Source organism: Callorhinus ursinus, unplaced genomic scaffold (assembly GCF_003265705.2).
Source record: "Callorhinus ursinus isolate GAN/ISIS: 27379988/994484 unplaced genomic scaffold, GSC_fseal_2.0 scaffold10, whole genome shotgun sequence".
Taxonomy (NCBI): Eukaryota; Metazoa; Chordata; class Mammalia; order Carnivora; family Otariidae; genus Callorhinus; species Callorhinus ursinus.
Genome location: NW_027397072.1, coordinates 77,657,375 through 77,677,814, shown reverse-complemented (window position 1 = coordinate 77,677,814; position 20,440 = coordinate 77,657,375). Strand labels below are relative to the sequence as shown.

The window sequence follows — 20,440 nt, the reverse complement described above, 5'->3', positions numbered from 1 at the left end:
AATACCATTTTTATTATGTCATATGAAGGGTACACATGTCAGCATGAAGATAACACATTACATCTAGTAGTCCTGTCTGCTTAGGCTTCACTGGTCTGTGACAGTCTCTTAGACTTTACTACTTTTTGATGACCTTGATAGTTTTCAGGAGTACTCCTCAGATATTTTGTAGAATGTTTCTTGGTTGGGATTTGTCTGATGTTTTTCTCCTAATGAGACTGGGGTTATGTGATTTGGGGAGGAAGACCACAAAGATAAAATACCATTTTTATTATGTCATATGAAGGGTACACATGTCAGCATGACATTTCACTGAGGATGTTGACCTTGATCATCTGACTGAGGTAACATTTGTCAGATTTTTCCACTTTAAAATTACTCTTTTCCCCCTCCTTTCCATACTGTTTTTGGAAGGAAGTCCCTATGTGCATTCCCTACTTATTAAAAGATGGGGAGTTATCCTCCATCTTCTAGATACATAAATTATTTAGAATTCTGCCTGGGAGTCTCTTATATTCTCCCCTGTTTATTTATTTATTCAGTTACTTATTTATATCAGTATGGACTCATGGTATTTATTTTATATTTTGGGTTGTAATCCAACACTGTTGTATTGCTCAATTTGTTCTAGGTTTAACTCTTTCTGTTAATTCTTAGATCCCTCTGACAAATTCTCATCCATACAGGATTTTTTGGTTTTTTGGGTGGTTAGCACTTGCTTACTTTCTGGCACCATTAGGTGCTCCAATTTCATGTTGTATATATCCTGCCTTGGTCCTAGATTGAGCCATTTTTCTGAGAAGCCCTGATTCCTTTTACTGGAGAATGGAATTAGAACCCAGGATCTGTGCTTTAGGTCTGCCCTATGCTACTGGGGTGTCATTATTCTAGGCCCTCTCAACTGACAAAGCAAGAAAATATATATGTGTATACTAACCCCTGCATATACACATATTTATGAATATTTCTAAATATAACCGTATCTATATTAAACTAAATATGAATTCATACTGATGTTGCCAACTCAGTTCATTACCACATGGATCATTATAGCTTCTTCCCCTTGCTTTTGTGTAAACTCTTACTCCAGGAGTGAAAAGTCTGACTTTTACCATCTGTGTATTTAATTGTGCGGTTCCGTTAAACATGTATAGTGACATCAGAATTGTTAACCCAAGCTCCCATGAGAAATAACTTCATCAATTAGGGTATAGTGCTTATGTACAGTTTATTTTTCTTTTAGTCATTTACCTTTAGTTTTACAGATTCCACTCACTTTCACATTACTTTGTCAGCACCTCTCCACCCTGCCCGCCCTCCCCCCCACTTCAGTAAGATGGTTTCATACATTTGCTATATAGTTAAATTATTTTGTTATCTTCTACATTTCATCCCAGGATCTGTTGGTTTCCCAGATGATTTTTTAAATTGCATACATTAGGTTCACTCTAAAGTTCCATGTTGATGAGTGCATAATGCTGGGTATCTACCATTCCAGTGTCACAGAATAGTTTGCTCTGAAAAATTTCCTTTGCTTCACTTACATCATCTTTCCTCTCCCCAAACTTCTAGCAACCGCTTGTCTTTTTACCATCTCTGTAGTATAACCTTTTCCAGAATGTCATATACTTGGAATCAAACAGTATGTAGCTTTTTATTTTACTTTTTATCACTGAATAATATTCCATTGTGTGGATGTACTATAGTTTGTCTATCTGCTCCTCTACTGAAGAATATCATCTTGTGTCCAGTTTGGAGTGATTATGAATAGAGTTGCCATACAGAATCGCTTGCAGATTTTTATATGGACATAAGTTTTCAAATCAGTTGGGTAAATACCCATGAGCACAGTCGCCAGATGATATGGTAAAAGTATGTGAGCTTTTTAAATATCTTGTCTTTGTGTTGTACACAGTTTCTTGGAATAGAATAATCACTTGCCATTTTCCTTGCCCCTTCTCCCTCCAAGTTTCTTTTGACTGTTGATTCCAGGTCCTACCATCGCTATAAAAGAACAGATGATATAGAATTTTGGCTTATCATTTTTTTTGGTAATAGAATCCTCTAATGATCTTTTCCTTGTGCTTGTGATATTTTCAGTTGTCTTTCGGTGAAAGTAATCACCTACATCTAGTTGAATTTGACTGTTTTGCACTTTCTGGAAGTATAGCAGGAATATATTTTGCAGGTGGCTTACACAGCCTATAGGTTGTTACAATTACTTTCTAATTGGGTTGTATTGTTTTATTTTAAAGCATTTCATAGTTGCTAAAAATCCTGCAGGATTGCATTTTCTTCTTTAACCATCACCCTCAAGCAGTATGTTTTTTAAAATATGTAATTGTATTTATTAACTTTAAGGTAAAAGATACTTATTTAAATCAGATTTATGTTTCCGTAAAATGATAGTATGTTTTGTTTCCTTCACAGCATTTATTCAGTCGGAGAGCATAATAGAAGTACTACGTTTTGATGATGGAGGGTTACTACAGGTAATTTTATTTTAAGTTGAAAAATTATCTCAGTGTCAAACCTTGGATAATATTGGATTGTTATTTATCTTTTAAAAATGTAACTGGTTTCTATGAGATATATTTTATGAGCTTTATATGCAGACAGTTTTGTAATAAAAACCTACTTAGCTATATGAATTATCTTTTAAGTTAAATATTATTGGGGGGTTGTGGGAGGTTTGGTGGAGAGAGTCAGATCAGGGACAGTGGAATTGGTGGTTAGCTCTGTGAGTATGGAGCCCCAGTGAGTGAAGCACTCAGTTCAGATGTCAGACCTCAGAATATTTATCTGGAAGAAGACTTCTCTAGAATATAAATTCTGTAGATATACATCTATATCATCTTTCCACTTGCCATTCTAAGCCACATCTTTAAATATATTATACATAAAATTGGAAGGTATAATCTGGTGTCCTGCCTTTCAGACCTAGCACAGATATCCCATGAAGCCTATTTTAGTCTTCCTAGCTAAAAATCAGTTCCAGAATTTCAGAGCTGAAAGACAGAGTAGAGGCTTCTTAACCATCCCTCTGATTTTTAGGACTGAGGTGTTTTCTGTGCTTGTTTAATACTACTTACCACTTTTGTAATTATAACATGTATTTTCAAGTACCATCTATTTGGTAGCGTGACTCAGAATTTTTACGAGGTTTAGTTTAAGAAAGGTGCCAAAGATCCCATGACTTTGTGGTAATGGGGCTAGTATTAGAATTCTCATCTTCTCACTCCAGGTGTGATTGTTTGTCTTTCTCTTACTTGGTGCTGCCTATGATGTATTTCACTTAATTATAATTAAGTACATGACTTAAATAGTTCTGAAAAAAATATTCCCCATAGCTTGTAATAATGGCAGGAAACTAAAAGTTAGATTAAGGCAATAGAGAAAAAACAATTGTGCTAGAGACCTGAAATAAGATTTCTGTTTTCATTTTCATAAATTTAGATTTCAGACAATAAACCAAACAAAGAGAACAAGAAAAAAAGTGATGGGTTTTAAGGTTCTTTTTCTCTGACAATAAAGCAAGTAACTGTTCTGAATGATAACTTTTTCCCTGCTTCCAAATTTTTAAATAAGCATATCATTCATACCTTTACATAAGAGATGTTGAGAAACACAGCAGGCAGTGTCTGCTGTGGTACTTGCAGACAAGTCTTTGTACAGCTTTTTATATTGAAAAACTGAATAAAAACTAAAGATATATAATCTCAAATTTTGTAAAGCCTCCTTTCCTAGAAAATGAGCTTAGTCTCTTTTTTTTAGTTCTTTAATCTGTTGCAAGGTGAGAACTTGGAGACCTGATAGGAATGACTATTTTAAATGTCTTCCTTTAGGTGGTTTGCAGGATCTGGATAACAGGCAAATCAGGACTGAATTTCTGGAAAATTCTCCTTTATTAACTGAAGAAGGATCCATGTCCTTTATGAACTAAACATCTAGGTTGCAAGTGATAATTCATTTTGAAAATTCTGGAGCTTGATTTGTGTGTTTGTCGGGGGAGGCTGTCAGTCCCTGTCTACATGGACTTAGCTGTGAAAGGGCTTGTGGACTGGGATGTGACTTGCTCATCCTCTTTGAGTTTGCTGAAATGCTTGGACAAGAGCTTGGTTGAGACCTCGGTTAAGACCTCAGAGTTCTCTGGCAAAGGTAATTTTAGACAGGAACAATGTTGAGGGTTAGGTGGTACCAGTTGGTTACCTCAACCACAGTGAAACCTCACTAAGACCCCTATAGTATGTCTAATGTCAAGATGCTATATATAGTGTATTATTTATCCCCAAGTAGCATAATATAAGACCCTTTTGAATAGATACATGCAAAATTGTTGATTAATTGATAAGTCCATAAAAATTGCCAAAACTCATAAAAAATTTGCTAGAAACTTTGGATTTACCTTCCTTGTTTTTTAAAGATAAGGAAAGTGAGGCTCATAGAAATTAAATAATTTGCTCAATATTCAGTTACTAGAGCAGGAATCCAAGATTCAGTAGTAACCAGCCTTTCTGCTTTCAGAGCTCTTTCCACAGCACCACGCATGTGCAGTTCCTCCCAGTGCATTGCCTGGGTTACCACTAATAATAATAGGTTATGATTAGAAACCACAATAATCCTCTTAGCCCATGTTTTCTGTAGTTGGTGCTTTGGCTATTGCCGTTCCTGTTTGGCAAGACTACTAAGATTTGGTATATAGAATATAGAAAGATGAAGTATTTCCTAAGAGGAACAGACACTGAGGATTCTGCTTCTCAGCAGAAGACTCATCACCATAGGGGGTACAGGTCAAGAAGTATTTTAAACTTACCATTCCAGTCCTAACTGATGTGAGTGGTTGGCTCTTCTTGACCCATTCCTTTGATAGATTATGAAATTGAATAACAAAAGATATACTTAAAAGCCTTAATCTGTTCCCTAATCTAACTTTCTTATAAACAAATGAAAATAAAGCCCAAGGAAAAGGCTAGTTTTGTATTTTTCTTTTTCTTCCTTCCTTTCTTTCTCTTTTTCTTTTCTTTCTTTCTTTTTCTTTTCTTTTCTTTTCTTTTCTTTTCTTTCTTTCTTTCTTTCTTTCTTTCTTTCTTTCTTTCTTTCTTTTTTTCTTTCTTTCTTTCTTTTTCTTTCTTTCTTTCTTTCTCTCTCTCTCTCTCTCTCTCTCTCTCTTTCTTTCACTACTCTACCAGAACAATAAACAGAATTTTAAGATGTTGGAAGGCAAGCTCCATAATGTTCATGAGTTGAAAATACATGCAGAGTTTTGTTTTTTAAAGCTCATAACTATAGGACTACATAATTTTGTTTTCTCACTTTGGTCAAGAAAGAGGAATATTCTTTTCATTGTATGCTTGTTGGTCGTTCTCATAACCTATAGGCATCTGTTATCTCTACTCACTACCTGGCTTTCAGGTACCTAAGGCAGGGGATAGCCAGAACTCGTATTTTTTAAGTACTTGCTGGAGTCTCAGCTAGTTCATTAATTGGCCCCAAATTTCAGTACTAATAAGGGGTACAAGAAGAATAAGAAGTAATTTTGATTCCAAAGCTCTTATACGTAATACTTTCCATTGCTCTGCTGCCTAAAGATTAAGTAACAAGGTTGCCTTAGAGGAAAGAGATAAATTCCTAATTGCTGCGCTTAGAAGACAGTTCAGGTCTAAGAGATCTCTTCATATACACATAATAGATAACAGGTTCCACTTCTGTTGTGCCCCAGTATTTCAGCTGCAGAACTGTTGTTAGTCAGCCAGAGTTGTTCATATTACAGAAATAACTCTTTTCCCACTCTTCTCAGGGAAAGGTTGGGGAAAAGATTGTAGAAAGTTTGTTTACTATTCTGTGTCATGTTGGTCGGGAAAGGACTATGGACGCCTTCCTTAACTAGACAGTTACTTGCAACACACCAAAACACTCAGTTGAATAAGTAAGGGAGCATATAGTTTGGTTGTCTAGTAGTTCTCTTGTTCTTGGATGAGCTTACATTTAAAATATGCTATTTTTTAAAGATGGCCATAGTATAACTTAACAGGAGTTATAAGGAGGCTATTGGGGATAACTTGAGCTCCTAGACAAGTTTTTTTAGTTTCTGTAACTAAAAGGAGTTGGAGCCATTGGAAGCTCTGCATTCTAGAAGATGAATCCGGTTCATTCTAGACGTAGGCAAATATAAATGGTTCTAGCAGTCAGTTAGGGATCCTATATTGAGTCTTTTTCCAAGGAGTGTAAAGACATCTAAGAATTTAATTAATTTCTTTTTCTTTAATTAAGCTGTTTGTTTAATGTTATATATTTATATATATATATATATATATATATATATATATATATATATCCATATATACATGCATAAAACATGGGGGGTTTTTGCGAAGCAAACACCTATAAATAACCACCACCCCAGTTAAAAACTAAAAACATGCCAACACTCTCATAAGTTCCCCCCTGAAGCTCTCTCTCAGTCACTATCCCCAAGAGTTGGCCATAATCCTGAAGTGTATGATAATTTCTTTCCCTAGAAGTCTTACCATCTGAGCATGTGTCTCTAAACATTATAGTTTCATCTGTTTTTTTGAAGTTCATACCGTTTGTATTCTTTTTTTTTTCCCCCAGCTTTTTCTTAGGGTTAAGTTTCTAAGATTCTCTGTGCTGTTGAGTATGACTGTGGTTATTCATTTTCCTTGTTGAGTAGTATTGCATTATATGAATATGCCCCCAATTTATATATAATTTCTGCTGTTAATGGACATTTCACTTATTTCCAATTTTGGCTGCTATAAATAAATGCTGTCTCTTGGTGAACATATGCATTTCTGGTAGAGTTGAGTACAACTGCTGGGACATAGGTTATGAATCTTCTATTTTAATACGTAATGCCATATGGTTTTCCAAAGAGCTTGTTCCAGTTTACAGTTCCATCATCAGGAATTGCTCTGCAATACTTCATGTTTGTTTGTTTGTTTTAAAGCATTCTGAAGAGTGGGTAATGTATCTTACTGTAGTTTTAATTTTCATTTCTCTGATTCCTAATAAGGTGGAGCAAATTTTCATGTTATTTGACCATTTGGATATCTTTTATGAAATCTCAGTTAAATCTTTTGCCCTATTTAACTGTTGGGTTGCATGTCTTTTTCCCTCTTGTTTGATAGGAGTTCTTTATAAATCTGGATACAGTTCTGGTTATATATATTAGAAATATCTTCTACTTGGTGGATTCCCCTTTCCACACATAATGGTGACTTTGATGAACAGAAATTCTTACTTTTAATTAATTTTAATTTTAATGTAGTTTAAGCTGTATTTTTCATTACAGTTTATATTTTTTGTGTACTGCTAAGGAAATATTTTCCTATCCAAGGTCATAAAAATGTTCTCCTTTATTATTGTCTAAAAACCAGAAATTTATTGTTTTGCCTTTCATAATTACAGCTGTAATTCTAGCTGAAATTGACTTTGTTATTGGTGTGATGTCATAGTTTTATTTCTCATTTATTCACATGTCCCAGTACCCTTTATTGACTATTCCCTTATATTTTCTTTCCCCAGTATTCTTCAGTGACACTTTATTCATAAGTCAAGGATCCATGTATGCATGAATCTCTTTCTGGGCTCTGTTGCCTTTTTGGATCTATAAAAGTGGTAAATCATATGGCTCAACATAAAATGTAGAAATGCAGTTGTTTTTTATATATTGACTGTTACTGTGCAAACTAGCTAAATTGCTTATTGATTCTAATAACTTATCTGTAGATGCTCTGGACTAGGTCCATAAACTATAATCTCAGGTTAATAACATTGTATTTCTAACTTTCCAATCCTTTTAGTTTTTAATTCTTTTTCTTGCTTCACTTTGCTGGCTACAGTCAGTATGATGTTGAATATAAGTAGTATTTTTAGTATCTTTGACCCTACTTTGATACCTCATCTCAGAGATAACACCTTCAGCATTTCACTGTTAAGTGTGTTGTTTACTATCGTTTTTCTCCACCCCCCGCCTCACAGATATTCTTTATCATATGTGTCAGTTGGGATTCTCAGCAAGATCTTGAGACAGAGTTAGAGGAGTACTAGGGATTTATTTGAGGGCTACTGCCTGTGAAAAATAAGGAGAAGGAAACAGGATTGGGCAGGGAGAGCCTCAGACAGTGATGCAGAATCTTGACCAACCCAGTGGAGAACTCTGGAGCAAAGACTGCTTTTTGGAAGCATCCCACATTGGACAGAAGTACCAGGCCCTGCCACACCTGCTGGGCCCATTCATTGGCTGGGAGTTGCTCAAAAAGAACTTAGCCTTACTTAGTCACTACAGTTAATCCCAGCATTACCGTAGTCTGGGGCTGATAGCTAGCAGCATTTTTTCATAGCTGGATGGCCAGTCCTTCCTTTTAGGGAGATTTGAACAGTATACAGTAAAACTATTGAAAATCAAAAGCAGATACATTCTAAAAGCAACCAGAGAAAAAAGAGAGAAGACTTTCAAAGAAGCTAGAATTGGCTGACAGCTGACTTATAAAAATAGGAGTCAAAAAATAATAAAATTTACTGAAAACTAATTAGAACTGTAATTCTGTACCCAGTGAAAATATCCTTCACATGTAAAGAAAAAATAAAGACAGTTTCAAACAGAAAAGAATGTAGAGAAACTGTCACCAGAAGATTTGCACCAAAGAAAATAATGGAGGATAATATTCTTCAGGCTGAAGGTAAATGATCTCAGAAGCTCAAACATACAAAGGAAAAAGAGCATTAAAAATAAAAATAGGTAGGGGCACCTGGGTGGCTCACTTGGTTAAGCATCCATCTCTTGATTGTGGCTCAGGTCATGATCTTGGGGTCGGGGAATCCATGCCTGCATTGGGCTCCTCGCGCTGAGCAGGGAGTCTCCTGGAGATTCTCTCTCTCTCTCCCTCTGCCCCTCCCCCAACATGTGTGCTTGTGCACATGCTCTTTCTCTCTAAAATAAATAAATCTTTAAAAAAATACATTAAAAAAAGATATGTGGATAACTGAATATATACTGAGTATAGCAATAATAATAGTATCTTGTTGAATACAGCATGGCAGTATTCTGGTACTATTAATGCTAGGTCATAGGAAGCTTGGCAGCTTTTACCTGGGTCTCTGGGACCTCTAGAAATTGGGACATTTCTTTTGGGAACCCAGTTGATATGATGTGAGGATCCTAAGCCACATGGAGAGCCCCCATACAGTCCTACAGTCAGTGGTCCCAGCTGAGTGCCCACTTGCCAGCCATCATCACTTTCCTGCCACTGTGGGTGAGCAGCACCTTTAAACTTTCAGATGAATCAGCCATAACTCACATCTGACCGCAGCCATTTGAGAAACATCAAGTGAGATCTAACCAACTGAGTCCGGTCAGCCCAAAAGAATATGAAGGATAATAATAAAATGCTGTTTTAAGCTGTTAAACTTTGAAGTAATTTATTATGGACCACTAGATAGCCAGAATACTTAATATCATCTAATACCTGGTTGGTCTGTATCAGTTTTCTTGCACCATTTCAAAAATTCTTTTTCATATTTGTTTTATTTAAATCAGAATCCAAGCAAGGTCTGTACATTGCATTTCATTGATATGTCTCTTAAGTCTTTTTTAACCCACCTCCCCATGCCATTTTTTGTTGTTGTTGAAGAAATTGGATCATTTGTCTATAGGATTTCCCACAACCTAGGCTGATCTAATATCGTTTTCTTGGTGTAATTTAATACACCTCTGTCTTGTGGATTTCTTATCACCTGTTAGCTAAATATAGAGTTTTGATCAGATTTAGATTAAATTTTCTTTTTTGGCAAGAATATTTCAAGGTAGTTTTTGTATAACAAAGAATATGGCTAGTCTCTATCTCTAGGGAGACTTCAAATCTTTGACTGTCCTTAGTAATAAAAGTGTCTTTGTTATGTATGAGTCCTTGTATCACACCTGAGTTAATGCCTAATAAGATGACTTAAGATGGGGCTGGTCACCAGAAAAACCAATAATGTGGGTTTAGACGTGCCTCCAAGAAGAAGAACGGGGCTAGAAATTGAGTTCAATCACATAGGTGACCACTGATTTAATAAATCCTACCTTTGTAGTGAAACTCCAATAAAAATTCTGGACACTGAAGCTGTATAGAGCTTCCTGGTTAGTAAGCACACCTATGTGCCAGGAGAGTGATATGCCCTGATTCCATGGAGAGAGGGCTCAGAAGTTCTGTGTTTGGGGGGCCTCTAAGACCTCACCCTGTGTGTTTCTTTAGAAGAAAACTAATTTGAATATAGTTTTAAGTTCTGAGCTTGAGGGGGAGGAATCCTGGAAACCCCCCAGATTTGGAGTCAGTTGGTCAGAGTGCACATGGCCTAGAATCCCTAACTTGTGGTTGGTGTATGAAGTAAGGACTGTCTTGTTAGGGACTGTGCCCTTTAATCTGTAGATTCTAATGCTGACTTGAGGTGGTTAGCATCAGAATTCTATTACAGTATACCAGTAGTGTTGTATATTTTTTGTTTGTTTTTCATCAGAAGACATGTCATTTCAGGTTGGTTGACTTAGATATTTAGGTCAAATATTTTCATATGTAGGGATTTAATGGTCCTGGAAATAAAGTATTGTAACATTACTCCGGTTGCTCTTCTCAGCTGGAAGTTGGCAGACTTTATGTAAAGGGCCAGGTATTAAATACTTTAGAGTTTCTGTGTGAAATGGTCTACTTCCCAACTACTCAAGTTCTGTCATTGTACTATGAAAGCAGCCATAGACATAAGGGATGGTCATAAAACTTATATTTACCAAAACTGGTGCCAGGCAGAGGATTCTGGGAAGATGGTGGAGTAGGAAACGGGGAATCTGTAGATAGCAGTGGTATTGGTAGAATCTGTCTAATTTCTTTTGAAGGCTTACAACTTCCAGGGGAAGGCTTGGGGTAAATTGAAGTAAATTTTACGCATTTCAGTTCTTAGTTCAGAAACAATTACCTACTCCCACCCTCCTGCCCTGTGGCAGGCAGCTGTGCACACATTCACTGAACAGCTTGTACACAGCTTGCAGGAGCCACGGTGGGCAAAAAAGGAGCTTATCCTCAAAATACTGGGAATCCATGCCCTGCTTGTTACTTCTGATCTCAAAGGTGTAGACGAAGAAGGTAGCTGTTGTTGCAACTCCACCCATTATGAAAAGTTCTCCACCTGCAGTAACTCAGAAAATTTAGAGGGCTAACAACATTTTCTCCCTCTTTTATTTTTCTCTTTTTACCCTTTTGAGAGCCAGACATTAATGAGTAGGACATTCAGAACAATTGCATATTTGGAGGAAATTAGAAAATTACTACAAATGTTCAGGGAAAGCCTCAGGCTCATAAAAGACCTGAGAGGTCCTTAAGTTTTGGGATAGATGGAGCCTACAATAATCAAAAAAGCAAAAACAATAGAAACAAACAAAAAATACACAAACCCTAGGAAAGGGGGAGAATCTGATGTCTAGAGTTACTACATTATTAGATTCACATGTCCAGTTTTCAGCAGAAAAAATAACAATGCATACAAAGAAATGTGAAAGTATGGCCCATTCATGGGGAGAAAAAAATCAACAGAGATAGAAACAATTAAAAAGAACCAAACAGGAATACTGAATTGAAAAAATTTATTTAGAGGGGTTCAAAAGCAGATTTTTTCAAGCAGAAGAAACAATGAGCAAACATGAAGATGTGTTATTTGGCATTACCTAGGAAGAGGAGCAAAAGGAAAAAAGAATAAAAGAGTGAAGAAAGCCTACAGGAATTATGGGACTATATCAAATGAACCAATATATTATATATTTCATTTATGTATGGGGTGAGGGGTGGGGTGGTGGCTAGAAAGCTTATTTAAAGAAATAATGAGGGGCGCCTGGGTGGCTCAGTTGGTTAAGCGACTGCCTTCAGCTCAGGTCATGATCCTGGAGTCCCGGGATCGAGTCCCACATCGGACTCCCTGCTCAGCAGGGGGTCTGCTTCTCCCTCTGACCCTCTTCCCTCTCATGCTCTCTGTCTCTCATTCTCTCTCTCTCTCAAATAAATAAAATTTAAAAAAAAAGAAATTAAAAAAAAAAAAAGAAATAATGACTGAAAAGTTCCCAAATCTTGGGAGGGAAATAGAGACCCAGATTCATAAAGTCCACAGGATCCCAAATAGGTTAAATTTAAAGAGATCTACACTGAAACACATTATAATCAAATCATCAAACGTCAAAGACAAAGTTTTGAAAGCATCAAGAGAAAAGTGACGTCACACCAGGGCTAAGATAGTCAACTGATTTCTTAGCAGAAACCTTTCAGGTCGAGAGAGGATGTGATGATGTGTTCAAAGTGCTGAAAGAAAAAAACTGACAAGAATACTATATCTGGCAAAGCTGTCCTTCAGAAATGAAGGAGAAATAAACATTTTCTCAGACAAACAAAAGCTGAAATTCATCACCATTAGACCTGCCTCAAAAAAAAAAAAAAACAAGGGAGTTATTCAAGCTAAAATGAAAAGATATCAGCAACATGAAAATGTATGAATGTATAAGCTTTCAACTCTAACAAATAAAATGCAAAAGTATGAAAAATAATTATAGCTGTAATAATTTGTTAATGGATACATAATATAAATGATGTAAATTGTGACATCAATTACATAAAATGGGGAAGAAATAAAAGTGTAATTTTCATATGTGATTGAAGCTCAATTGTTATTAGCTTAAAATAAAATGTTATAAGGTGTTGTTTACACATCTCATGGTGGACACAAGTGAAAAACCTTGTGGCAGATACACCAAATAGAAAGATATCAAAGCATATACCACTACAAAAGAAAAATCATCAGATTACAAATGAGTGTCAAGAGAGGAAAAAGGAACAAAGGCACTACAGAACAATCAGAAGAATTGTTAACAAAATAGCAATAGTAAGTCCTCACTTATTAATAATTACTTTAAATGTAAATGGATTAAATTCTCCAATCAAGAGACACAGAGTGGCTGTGAATGGATCTTTAAAAAAAAACAATATCCAACCATAATCCGCCTGTAGGAGACTCCCTTTAGCTTTAAAGACACACATATGCCAAAAGACTTGGTAATAGATGCTCCATGGAAACAGTAACTAGTAGAGGCAGGAGTGGCTGTTATATCAGACAAAATGGACTTTAAGTCAGAAACTGTCACAAGAGACAAAAGAAGGTGATTATATAAAAGAAAGAGACATTGCCATTTGCAAAAACATGGATTAACCTGGAGGACAAAAGAAACAAACAAAACCCAGACTCTTAAATACAGAGAAAAAAACTGGTGGTGGCCAGAGGTGAGGTGGGCGGGTGGGGATGGATGAAGTTAAGATTAAGATTACACTTTTCTTGATGAATCAATGTACTTCATCAAATGCTTTTTCTGTATCTCTCTCAAGAGATGCAGATGATCATATGGTTTTTATATTTCTGCAAATATTGAACGACCTTGCATCCCTGGAATAAATCCCACTTGATCATGATGAATGGTTTTTTTTTCATATATTGTTGGATTTGGTTTGCTAATATTTGGTTGAGGATTTTTGTATCTGTGTTCATCAGAGATACTGGTCTGTAGTTTTCCTTTTTGGTAGTGTCTTTATCTGGGTTTGGTATTGAGGTAATGCTGGCCTTGTAGAATGAATTTGGAAGCTTTCCTTCCTCCTATTTTTTTGGAATAATTTGAGAAGAATAGCTTTAACTCTTATTTGAATGTTTGGTAGAATTCACTTAGTGAATTCTCTGGTGAATTTTTCTAGTCCTGGACTTCTGTTTGTTGGGAGTTTTTTGATTACTGATTCAATTTAATGGCTAGTAATCAGTCTGTTCAAATTTTCTCTTTCTTCCAGATTCAGTTTAGGGGGCTTATGTTTCTAGGAATGTATCCATTTATTCTAGGTTGACCAATTTGTTAGCATATAATTTTTCATAATACTCTTATAATCCTTTATATTTCTGTAGTTTCAGTTGTTATTTCTCCTTCATTTCTGAGTTTGAGTCTTCTCTCTCTCTCTTTTGATGAATCTTTGTAAAGTTTTATCACTTATGTTGATCTTTTCCAAGAACCAATCCCTGGTTTCATTGATTTGTTATATTGTTTTTTAGTCTCTGTTTCATTTATTTCTCCTCTAATCTTTGTTATTTCTTTCCTTCTGCTAGATTTGGGCTTTTTTTCTTCTTTTTCTAGCTTCTGTAGGTGTAAGGTTTTATTGCTTATTTGAGATTTTTCTTGCTTCTTGAGCTAGGCTTGTATGGCTATAATCTGCCCTTTTAAAAAACACTTTTTGCTACACTCCAAAGATTTTGGACCATTGTTTTCATTTTCATTTATCTCCGTGTATTTTTTTATTTCTCATTTGATTTCTTGGTTGACTCATTCATTGTTTAGTAGCGTGTTCTTTAGCCTCCATGTGTTTGTGTTCTTTGCACGTTTTTTTCTTGAGATTGATTTCTAGTTTCATACTGTTGTCGTCAGAAAAGATGCATGATATGATTTCAGTCTTTTTGAATTTATTTAGACTTGTTTTGTGGCCTAACATGATCTATCTGGGAAAATAGTGCACTTGTGCACTATTTAAGTGCACTATTCCTTGTGCACTTAAAAAGAATGCGTATTCTGCTGTTTTGGGATGGAATGTTCTGAATATATCTGTTAGGTCCTCTGGCCCAATGTGTCATTTAAAGCCATTGTTCCTTTGTTGATTTTCTTTCTGGATGATTAATTCATTGAGTTAAGTGGAGCATTAAAGTCCCCTACTTTTACTGTAATACTATCAATTTCTTTTTTTTTTTTTTAACGTCTGTTAAAAGTTGCTTTATATATTTAGGTGCTTTCATGTTTGGTGCATAAATATTTACAATTGTTATATTCACTTTGATTGTTTTGTAATTATGCAGTGTCCTTTGTCTCTTGTTAGTCTTTCTTTTAAAAGTCCATTTTTCATGATAAAAGTGTGCTACCCTATCTTTAATTTCATTTTGCATGGTACATATTTTAACTTCTCTTTACTTTCAATCTGCTGTGTCTTTAGGTATGAAATGAGTTTCCTGTAGGCCACATATAGATGGGTCTTGCTTTATCATCCATTCCATCACCCTGTGTCTTTTGATTGGAGCATTTAGTGCATTCATATTCAAAATAATTATTGATAGATATGTACTTATTGCCATTTTGTTAACTTGTTTTATGGTTGTTTTTGTAGTTCTCTGTTCCTTTCTTCTCTTGCTCTTTTCCCTTGTTGTTTAATGGCTTTCTTTAGTGATATGCTTGGATTTCTTCCTTTTAATTTTTTGCGTATCCATTACAGGTTTTTGATTTGTGGTTTCTATTAGGTTAAGACACATGCTTTATGCAGATGGCAGTCAATATTAAGTTGATGGTCACTTAAGTTTGAATTGATTCTAGAAGCACTAAATTTTTACTCCTCCATATGCACATTCTATGTATATAATGCAATACTCTCCATCCTTTTATTTTGTGAATCCTTTGACTCATTTTTATGTATGCAGTTGATTTTACTGTTTTTGTGCTTTAATGTTCATTGTTTTTATAAGTGATGAGTCTACTGCTTTTATTATATTTGCATTTACCTGTGAAATTTTTCTTTTCATAACTCTTACTCCCGATTATGGCCTTTTCTTTTCAAAGAATTACCTTTTCTGTTTCTTGTCAGACTGGTTTAGTGGTGATGAACTCCTTTAACTTTTTTCTGAGGAAGCTCTTTCTCTCTCCTTCTATTCTGAATGATAGCTTTGCTGGGTCGGGTATTTTCCGTTGAAGGTTTTTTTCCCTTCGGCACTTTAAAAAATATTATGCCACTCTCTTACGGCCTGTAAAGTTTCTGCTGAAAAATCAGCTGACAGCCTTATGGGGCTCCCCTCTGAATGTAACTGTTTTCTCCTTCTGCTTTTAAAATTCTCTCTTTAGGGGTGCCTGGGTGGCTCAGTCATTAAGCATCTGCCTTCAGCTCAGGTCATGATCCCAGGGTCCTGGGATCGAGTCCCACATCGGGCTCCCTGCTCTGCGGGAAGCCTGCTTCTCCCTCTCCCACTCCCCCTGCTTGTGTTCCTACTCTCACTATTTCTCTCTCTGTCAAATAAATAAATAAAATCTTTTTAAAAAAAAATAAAATTCTCTCTTTATCACTGCTTTTTGCCATTTTAATTATTATGTGTCTTGGTGTGGACCTCCTTGGGTTGATTTTGTTGGGGATTCTCTGTGCCTCCTAGATCTGCATATCTGTTTTCTTCCCCAGAGTCAGAAATTTTTCAGCTTATTATTTCTTCAGATAAATTTCTTGCCCCCTCTTCTCTTTCTTCTCCGCAGATCCCTGTAATGCAAATGTTATATGCTTAATGATGTTGCTGAGTTCCCCTAACCTATTCTCATTTCTTACTATTCTTTTTTCTTTTTGCTATTTCAGCTTGTTTGCTTTCCGTTACTCTGTCTTCAGGCTCACTCATCTGTTCTTCTGCCTCCTTTAATATGCTATTGATTCTAGTGTATTTTTAATTTCACTTATTGAGTTCTTCATCTCTGATTGGTTCTTTTTTATATTTTCTATCTCTTTGTTGAAGGTCTCACTGAGATCCTCCACTCTTTTCTCAAATCCAGTAAGTATCTTCATGACCATTACTTTGAATTCTTTATTATGTACACTGCTTATCTCCATTTCATGTAGCTTTTTTGGTGTTTTTTGTCCTTTTCCTTCATTTGGGACATATTCCTGTGTCATCATTTTGTCTCTTTGTTTATTTCTATGAATTAGGAAAAATCAGCCCTGTTCCCTGATTTTGAAAGTGGCCTTCAGAAGAAGAGTTCCTTTGGTGCCCTGTAGCACAATGACCCATGTTTACCAGAACCAGGCACTTCAGGGGTATCTCCTGTGAAGGTTGCATGTGCCCTGCTGTTGTGGCTGAGCTATGTTTGCTTTCAATCCAGTCAGCTGCAACTGCCCACTTTACCTGTTTGGGCCACAGTTTGGTCCCTGTGTTGTTAAGGAGCCAGTCTGGGGCCACCTTGCACTTGTATTTGGGTGGTATCTAGTGGTCAGACCAGATGCCTGCCCACAGCCCATTTCCCCAGCCTACAGTTACATGGAACTGCAGTGCTGTCTCATAGTGCCCCTTGGGAGGGTTTTGTTGGTGGACAGGGCTGGCAGTCAGACCAGATGTCTACTCCCAGTTCATCTGCTGGGGCTGCAGTCAAACTGGTGTGTATGGTTATCTTCCCCTTTTCCCAGAGCAGGGGTTACTTTGGAGTGGTACTGGTCCCTGCCAGGACTACTTGCTGGAAGTGACAGAGCAGGAGCCACTTTGAAGGGACTCTTAATAAGTAGGGCAGGTTGGATGGGGCAGATCTGCAGGAAAATGCTGGTGTGTGATGCACAGTCTTAGTAAGTAAGGTGTTTTTACTGGCTCCCACAGGTGTCCAGCTATGTGGAAGGGTGGGGGATGGAAAGTTCTTTTGTTCTTAGAGAAGTCTCCTAAAGATCCCTGCTCTTCCAGCACATGTTCTGATTTTAGTAAATAAATCACTTTCACATATACCCCAGATGCTTTTCAAACTTCTGCTTCTATGAAGTATCTCCATAGGATTGTCTCGTTTTCTCTTTAAAGGCAGGGACTCGGTTTCCTAAGGCCCTCTGGCTCTCCCAGAACTAAGCCCACTGATTTTTAAAGTACCCAGAGTCAAGCTCCACTGACTGTAAAACTTGCAAAGTTAAGCCCCACTGGTTTTCACAGCCAAATGTTATGTGGTCTCATCTTCTTAGGGTAGGTCCCCATGTCTGAGATACCTGATGTGGAGTTTGCTCTTATCATTTCCACATGCTTGTTGTATCCTTCCTCTTGTGATTAGCCTCGTTGGCAGATTGATTCCCGACCACCTTTCTGCCCCTGCTACCCTTTTCAGTGTCGCCTCTTTACAATTAACTGTGACAAGTCTGTTCTTCCAGTCTTCACATTGTTTTCTTGGTTAGTTACACTGATGTAGCTGTTATCTAGGTGTGTCTGTGGGAAAGAGGTGAGGTTAGGATCCTCCTACTCTGCCATCTTCCCAGAAGTACTCAATAGTTTTTGTAAGATATATATCATACAGAGTATCATCTCCAACCACAAGAAGATGAAATTAGAAATCAGACACAGAAGGAAAAATGAAAAATTTGCAAATTTGTGGAAATTACACAAGGGAAATTAGAAACTATATAGAGAGATGAATGAAAATGAAAACAACATACCAAAAAACTGTGATACACCAAAAGCAGTGATAAGGAGGAAATTTATAGCTGTAAATGCTTATGTTTAAAAAAAAAAATCTCAAATCAGTAACCTAACTTTACAACTTAAGGAACTATAAAAATAAGAACAAGCTAAACCCAAAGCTAGCAAAAGGAAAGAAGTAATAAAGATTAGAACAGACATAAGTGAACTAGAAAATAGGAAAAATAGAGAAAATAACTGAAACCAAAAATTGGTTCTTTGAAAATACCAACAACATTGACAAAGTCTTACCTACGTGGATTAAGAATGAAAGAAGGCTAGATTACTAAATTCAGAGATGAAAGTGGGGACATCACTAGGGATCATACAGAAATAAAAAGGATTAGAGGAGAGTACTATGAACAGTTGTACACCAACAAATTGGATAGCCTCAAATGGACAAATTCTAAGAAACATAATACCTACCAAGATTAAATCATAAAGAAATAGAAATATCTGAAGAGACCTATATAACTGGTAAGATTCAATCAGTAATTCAAAATCTCCCAACAAAGAAAACCTGCACCTGATGGCTTCATTGGTGAATTCCACCAAACATTTGAAAAACTCCCAATACTTCCAAGCCTTTCCAAAAAATTTAAGAGGAAGGGAACATTTCCTAATTGATTTTATGGTGCCAGCATTACTCTGATACCAAAGCCAATGATACAACAAGAAAGTAAAAGTACAGACAGTATCCCCTATGAACATAGATGCAAAGTCCTCAACAAAAGACTAGCAAACTGAATGTAGCAGCATATAAAAAGGATGATATACTGTGTCAAAGCATGGAAGCAATTCAGGGGTCCATTGACAGATATATGGATAAACAAAATAAAGTTTATACATAGAACACTTACCAACCTTAAAAAGGTAGGAAAGCCTGGCATACGGTATAACATGAATGAATCTTAAGGACATACACTAAGTGAAATAAGTCAGTTACAAAACGATAAATACTGTATGGTTCTACTTATATGAAGTACTTAGACTAGTCAAAATCGTAGAGACAAAATAGAATGGTGCTTGCCAGGCCTGGAAGGAGGAGGGAATGGAGAGTTGTTTAATGGGTACAGAGTTTCAAGTTTGCAAGATGAAAGATGTTCTAGAGAAATGTGGTAGTGATGGTTGCACAACACTGCAAATGTATTTAATGCCACTGAACCGTACAATTAAAAATAGTTAAGATGGTAAGTTTTATATTATGTGTGTTTTACTGTAGTAAAAAGGGAAAAACAAAAACAAAAATTTGGTGGCAGGCTGGACTTGGCTTATGGACTGTAGATTATCAACCACTGTTCAAAATTTTCTTGGGAATGGCCTTACTATTTTCTTAAGATAAAGGGAAAGGGAGCTGTGATTTTGACATACACAGAATTATAAAAGTACTCATCTTTTTTAAAAAAGTGATTCTATTACAAAAGAAACATGCTTGTAAGAAATATGGAAAATTTGGAAAAATAATAATTATAAGTAGTATTTACTGGATATTGCCAAGTTCCAGGCCCTCTTTTAAATTCTCAAATACATGAGATAGTTATTAATTATATGATCATTTTTTGGGGGAGATAATAAAACATAGAGAGCTTAAGTAACTTAACCCAATAAGTGACTAGTAAGTGGTAAAGCTAGAATTCAAAATCAAGCTTTTGGACTCTAAAGCCTAAGTTCTGAACCAGTGTGCTCTAGAATGGGGACTTGGGAGTTATTCTTGTATCCCAATACCTAAATGTAATACAAGTTAATACTTTGATTTATTTCTTTTCCATGATTTTCTCTGCAGATATAGCTCTGATTCTCATTCTGCATAGTCAGTTTTACAATATAACAATTAATTTTATGCCCAGAGCAGCTATTTCTCCTCACGTCAAGTTAATTGCCTGTTTTTGGAGGGAGATATGTGGGACACTAGAAGGCCCTCATCAGAGGCTAACATCTGTACAACTCTTCACAGTTGACAGAAAGTCTCCTCACTTATTTCCCAAGGTTACTTGGCTAGTGTGAGCAGAGCTGGTGTTTGAACACAGGTTCTTTGGTTTTGGTTTTGTTTTTTACTTCAAATTCTGAGTCTTCTCAGAGGTATCTGCTCTCTGTCTCATGCCTTTTTGACTCTGTTTCTCTTCACATTAGCATTTTGTACCCTCTTAAAAAAATAAATGGT

General features: G+C 36.2%; 1 protein-coding gene across 1 annotated transcript in view; it reads left to right on the top strand.

Moving 5' to 3' along the window:
- Positions 1-20,440, top strand: part of TMEM131 (transmembrane protein 131) — a 225,112-nt gene that overhangs the window by 50,169 nt on the left and 154,503 nt on the right. The window contains exon 2 of the mRNA XM_073897950.1: positions 2,431-2,492. Within this exon, the coding sequence (XP_073754051.1) occupies positions 2,431-2,492 (62 nt within the window). The remainder of the gene's footprint in view (positions 1-2,430; positions 2,493-20,440) is intronic.